The 6,712-nt window shown below is 46.3% G+C and overlaps 1 protein-coding gene across 1 annotated transcript in view; it reads right to left on the reverse strand.

Moving 5' to 3' along the window:
* T265_13264 (hypothetical protein) overlaps window positions 1-6,712 on the reverse strand; it is a gene marked incomplete at both ends in the record, with an annotated part of 54,860 nt that overhangs the window by 17,828 nt on the left and 30,320 nt on the right. Inside the window, 3 exons of the mRNA XM_009168013.1 lie at window positions 2,875-3,084; window positions 4,537-4,642; window positions 5,772-5,908. Of these exons, the coding sequence (XP_009166277.1) occupies window positions 2,875-3,084; window positions 4,537-4,642; window positions 5,772-5,908 (453 nt within the window). The remainder of the gene's footprint in view (window positions 1-2,874; window positions 3,085-4,536; window positions 4,643-5,771; window positions 5,909-6,712) is intronic.

The following is a 6,712-nucleotide window of genomic DNA, read 5'->3' on the forward strand; positions in this document are numbered from 1 at the left end:
GGGCTCCAATGTCTTATCAGAGTCGAGAAATGCGGTTCGTTCCACGGCTACCTTCTACGAGATTGGTATCGTTTCCGTAAGCTGTGTTAGCAATTGAGAATTCGCCACCAGCTGAGTGAACAGACAAGTGAGCCAGGTTGAGGAATGCAGACTGTATGCACTGCTGCGAATTGATGATCGACTCTGCCGCACGCATAGTTCCGAAATAGAGTTTGATTGTCGACTGGCAAGAGATCATAGGCACTTGGTGAGGAGAGTAGTCGCGCGTACCGAAGTTATGCCTTTTGCGAGGCGATCCCAGATAGAAAGTTTTTGAACAAGGACGAAAGAAAAGGTCTCGTCAGAGTGCCTACAGAACTTCCAAAAACTCAGGTATAATCGGAAAAAGATCACAGTGGTGACCGAATGAGCAAGTACACGCGAGTGTGGGTTGACATATACTATATCCAGTTTATACACAGCACGCGTCTGGGGGTACTTTTTAACGATGTTCACAGTGTGACAACAATTGTGCTGCTGCGCAATTGGTCGAAATGGGTTTTTCACCGGGTCCAGGTGGCTCAAGGGGTTAGAGCGCGAATTTACTGACCGGAAGGTGCGAGGTTCGAACCCGACCTCTGGCTCTCGACTTCCCCTGTCTAAGCTTGGGCGACCTGACAGTATCCCAGCCCTCGTGCCTCCTTCGTGTGGCATGGCAGCTAGGCACCGAAAGGGCGCTACAGCTGAACGATTTCACCGACACTGACCCCAACGTCCCTTAGCGACATGATATTACTGTCGTTGACTATGAATAGCACGATGCAGAAGGGCGAGATGACTCATTGGTCAGAGCGCGGATTTAGTGACAGAAAGGTCCGTGGTTCGAACCCGACCTCTACATCTCAGCTTGTTCTGTCTAGGTTTGGGCAACCTGGCAGTATCCAGCTCTCTTCCTTTGGACAGCATGGCAGCCAGACACCGAAAGGATGTTACAGCTGAACAGACGGCACGGCACTTGGACAATGTCCTCCCAAGTGACAACCTGCAATATTGAAAAAATCCGTCCGCCATAAAATGGAGTACGTTGGATAAGTTGAAATTCTTCATATAAGAACACAGCCAAGGGACAGCTCTCTTCGCTTTCAGACAATTCAGTGTGTGTTGATATTTCAGCCAACACCACCCTCAGTCTCCTACTACCTCAGCGGTATAATTGTGGCTACTACCCACAAAGACTCGAGAGTTTCGCTCTTATTAGGGCTCATCAGCTCCAGGCGGTGGCGGGATGTATACTCGCGAGGCGGGTGCATTAGCACTACTTCACTGGTGCCTACTGGGCTCAACTAAATGGGCAAATGAGTTTATGTTCGACTGATTCGAGAGACGACAGGACGCACTGTATCGTCAATCGTTCTCTTAAGGAGATCAATCCATCTTTTCGAAACAGCACTGCAGTCACAACTCCGTGAGTTTCAAGTTTTCTAAGTGTGCCGTGCGAAAACAGTATACCCGACGGTTCTGCTGGCTCGCACTGGCTAATTGATGAAGCTTGAAATATTGCTGCCATTTCAATTCACAGAAGTGAAGAGCGTTATAGTATGGAAAGGCCCATGCTTATGCGAGCCTGAACGGAACTGACCTCGAAGTCGACTCATCTCATCGTAAGGGTGTACTGTCGCAAGCAACACCTTTTCACGTTGGGACATTATGCAAGATATAGCAGTAGAAATCAGAAAATGACGGATGCTCAATCCCAGAGAATAGCACACCTTGTCAGGGGACCACCTTATTACTGAGTGATTTTTGGGTCTCATTAAGAGATACTTTGCAATTGCTGCCGAGTCGCGGCACCACATGAAACGTTGGGTCGACATGACAAGGGTGCGAACATCATGGTTAGCTCAGCAGCTGAACAGAACCGATAACCCTTGTGGTCCCGATAAAATATCCATAAGGGACAGCTAATCAGATGGCCAATCAGCTGATCGTAGCAGAACGGTTCCGTGTTCAACCAATGACGTCGCGGGTTCGAAACTCTCTCAGTTTGGTGCGATGCGCACTACTTACGCGTGTCAACAAGGATGAAACAGTACTTCTAAGCTTCTCATTATAGATTGGCTTCACTGACAGAATGAAATCTCAATTGGAAATATCCATCAATTCAAACTCGAAACTTGTCAAGTTTCGTGGTACCCAATGAGGACGAGGCACCTGTACAGTTATTCTGGGCTTTTCATTATAGATTGGCTTCACTGACAGAATGAAATCTCAATTGGAAATATCCATCAATTCAAACGTCAATTTTCGACAATTGATGTCGCAATCGTTTGGTTGCTCGTCCATCGAACTACCGTCAGTGGCGTGCACCCCAGCCTTATCGGTTAGGCATTATCTGAAACAAAGATTCCAACCAGAAAGCAGAACGAGAAGCTATCGATCTACCTGCCTTGGTATGCATCAAAGTCCGTAATTAGAAAACAGTATCACGTAATGACGTGAAATGTCCAGCTAGATAGTGGCACAAATGTTGGTACAACTAGTTTACGATTTGTGCGCATTTTTCCAGTGATGCGATGGAACAGCCGTCATCTGCTGTGCTGGGTATGTGAGTGGTTCGGCCTAATTTTACCGTAGACTGGAATTTCAAGGTCATCGCACATGCACTGGCCTAATCACGAGTTACTACCCTTTGATTGGCTTACGTCACAGTACGTAAAACGGTGAGCGGACCAGACGCACGATCATAGCTGGCACTGCGATACTCTTCATCTGAAATGACCTTGGAAAGGCCAAATCTGTCCAAATAACAGATGCCATACAGGTGGTATCTTTTCGAACCTCCCACATGTAGAATATGTTAACGCAACCTGAAGTCTTTATCTGTTTCCCTCTCACCTGCTTGACACGGCTTTCCAAATCAAGTCCCCGGGTAAGCAACCGTGTCACTTCGGACTGTTGGTTCAGAAATGCATCTGACTTCTTAGCGAGTTCGTCGGACAGCGTGCGGATATGCATGTTGGCCGACACGAGTTGACGAGCACAGTCGCGGATCAGGGCAGTTTCGTGTTCGTCCAGTTGATCTGCCGTCATTGTGAGACGGTTGCGCTGAAAAAATTGTCAAGAGATGGGTAAATAGGGGAGAAATGTAGAGGTTAAGTAAGCAGATTTAGACATCTGGGTCGCAGTACACATATGACATCTTGAATCCTACTGTCAGGACTTGGGTAGTCAATAAAAGGGACCATTGAGCCAACAAAGCCTTAGCTTACTAACAGGAAGACTGAACGTTTTTACTGTGAGTCAGACAGAGGTATCGGCTCACCGTTGAACAAGATAAGAGTAGCTAAAGCCGCAAAATTACTGATCGGAAGGTCCGTGGTTTGAATCAAACCCCTGCATTCCAGCTGCTGCTGTTTTGGTCTGGTCTCAGCCCTCTTGCTTCCTTCGGTGTACGGTCAGCCGCCCCTAGTAACCGGACATCACATCATTTGGACGGATGTGTCACGTACAGGACACGGACCTAACGAAGCCATGCCCTGATTAGTCAGAATGCCAGCCAATTCGAGTCGAGCATCTTTGACTCGACGCTTCTCGCCACCTCGCGGTGATTTTAGCACGACCTTGTGGAACACTCTGTGACTACCCTATAGATACAGTTGTAATAATTTTCTTTTGTCTTCATAAAGGGCTGACTGGAGCTACCGTGCCTTTTGATATACCACTGTGGGCGGAGCAGGAAGCAAAGGGACCGATACAGAGTTGAACGATCGTTAACAAGTTACAACATTTGGGTTGCGTGGCAGCTAGGTACAGAGAGGGTGTTACGGCTGGACAACTATTGCCCATTACTAGCCAAAATTGCAAACAAAACCACTACATATAAAGATATTTTCGCTTCTTGGTCGAAGCAAGCCTACGTAAAATGGTCATGACAATGTGGGAAGAAGAACAATTCTGGCACGATGAGTCACCAGATAAGCTCGGCTAAAAAGGAATACTCATCAGCTTAGTCACGCAACCTCTCGCATGCATTCCAGGCCAGACAAAGCCTTTCCTGGCGTGAATCAATATCTTCCAAATGCTCCATCAACGAAGTAGACGTACCCTTAGAACACACACACACACAAACCAGCAACAACCGCTGTCGGGACGTATAGCAGATTCGAAAGGAAACGTGGAAGAGAATGATTAGTGGGAGAGAGGAGAAAAGCCAAAACATGGACAATCGATCGAAAGGAATGCATACTTTCAAATGCATACACATTCCAATCGCCCCTGCACTAGACTCAAGTCCAGTTATGATGGGAAACTCTTGTCCGAGAAGATCACGTCGGGAAAACATCGTTAGTAGAAACAGTGCGATGCCATCGACCTGAAAGAGCAGTGTTCTTTCGGTGTTCCTTTTACGTTCAAAGATGGGTGCTCCGCCAAAAAAAAACAGATTCTGTGCCTCGAAAATCGTTCTCCCCAAGGGATGTTCCTTTATGAACAAGTACTCTGTTCACTACTGTCCAAACGCTAATTGCATTAGTCTTGTTGTTTATGGACTTGACTTACTTCCTCACGTAAGATGTAATTCTCCTCCTCGAGTTCACGAACCTTACGATTCAGTTGATTGAAGTTGACAGAAGAAACGGAAAAGGTTCCTGCTCCACTGTCGGATCTGCACAGAAACGCACGTGGAAAGGGCCGATGAAGGGAAAATAGTGACAGCAATAAAAGAACAAGGGAAACGAGACACGACCGGACCTCCGGTTCCTTAAATTTGTTCACGGTGTGCTTAGGGTTTCACAGGTAGACGGAGCCCACGAGTTTCTATGCATCACATAGTTCAAATTGAACAGAAACAGGCTAAAACAATGACGGGGATTTGTTGAGGTGTTCGTCAGGTTACGAGAAAGCTGCCGGGATCCACCTTCCATCCAAAACGAGTTCTTTTTGTCAGTGACAAGTTAGAACGAACAAACAGTCACTGGTTAACTACAGCATCACATGATCAGCCAGGTGTTATGCCACAGCATTTTCGTGTATGCTAAATAGGTGGAGCCTCGGTGATTCATGACAACTCGGAGCTTCGGTTACGTAACAGCACACGCAAAGAAACTCCTGAACGCACCTTTCAAGGTGCCTGGCAAATCGGGAAGGTGGGTAAAGGCTGGACCTATGACCTTTTGAAGTTCTATCTCCTACTGTGGTATTAGTCCATGCACATCAATAAGCCGAGTGCTGATGCTGACTGAATGGTCGGCTGGAAAACTGGATCAATAATGTCAAAGAAAACGCCCCATGCCATGCTCAGCCACTGCAATGGTTCTGTGCTTATTGGCTAACGCGATCTTCCAGCAGAATATAATCTCAACCATACAACAAAAAGTGACCCCAGCCGACATTAATCACAGTGTACAGCATTACAGAGTCGCTCTGAGCTCGAATTCAGGCTCCGCCTAATGTGAGTGGCCATATTTTCGACTTTAAAAGATAAGAATCGCTAGACAAAACCCTATTTAGCTTCCCGAAAGGTGAGCTTTCGAAGCGAAGGTTGATTCAACTGGCTTGAACATTCGAATAAAAATAAGCACATTGTGACGGCCAAAAGCAACCCTGCAGCAAACATAAACCAAGTAGAATGAAAAACGAACAAGCTTGAATTTGTTCATTGACCTTTGATCTACACAGAAATTCCAATTTTAAAGTTAAATTACTGACCCTCCCAACAGAGACGCCTCCGAAGAAAGGCCAAACGGTCCTATTGGCTGTGATCAGGACATGAATCAATACGAGTGAAAACTTACCGCGGATCAATACCGTTTGGCGGACTAATCCAGCCAGAAGAGGTGGTGCCATCATCACCTGATTCGTCCACGTGATCACGACTGTAAATTTGAAGTAGGCTGTCCTTGATCGATAAACTATGCCGGAGTTGACTCACCTAAAGTAAAATGAGAAAGGTTTCCGGGTGATGACCACGAGGACATACAGCTGTTTCAATTGAGATTCTGTCCTGTTAGTAAGGAGAAGCCGAGAAGCATTGAAGAACGTCTTATTGGAAGGCATCCGAGATGCACAAGTTAAGCGCTCGCGGGAGAACGGTTAAGTGTTCAAACGTGGCCAAAAGGTCATCGGTTCGAAACTACCTGGAGTTTCCTGAGAGGCGAACTGTTGATTGCAACGAAGAATGAAACAGCTGTACAGTGCTTCTCGGCCTTTCAGCACGAATAAGCTCCATGGACAGGACAAAGTTTCTACTGAAAATTACCAAATATCCTTACGCCCAGATGAAGAAAAACTTCACAACATGAGTGAAACTTTCATCGGAAAAGTCATCATAATCGAGGAGTATGTCAATAGGTGACCACGTGATATGGTCTATGTGAGCAGATGAGTGACGTTATATCCTGTATAAGTAAGAGTTAATCACACTGCTATTCTGGCCTATCCAAAGACAGTCAGGTGATCAAACTAGCTGTCGGGACGGTCACGAGTTCGAACTTCCGTTTAGATTCGTCAGATACGCACTGCTGATAATTCCCGATAAGGAATCACCTCACAGGCCTCTCAACTAAAACCTACCGAATTCCCTTGCAATACCATCCAGACATACGATGTGACCAAGGGTACGCGTTCACTTTTTTGCACTGAGGTGGGTTGCGAACTCTAAACGCATACAGCGTTTTCATGAACGACAAGTCTAGGCACAACTTCTGTGGTGGGTTGCAAATCTTATCATCATCAT

This window comes from Opisthorchis viverrini (assembly GCF_000715545.1).
Source record: "Opisthorchis viverrini unplaced genomic scaffold opera_v5_50, whole genome shotgun sequence".
NCBI classification, from domain to species: domain Eukaryota; kingdom Metazoa; phylum Platyhelminthes; class Trematoda; order Opisthorchiida; family Opisthorchiidae; genus Opisthorchis; species Opisthorchis viverrini.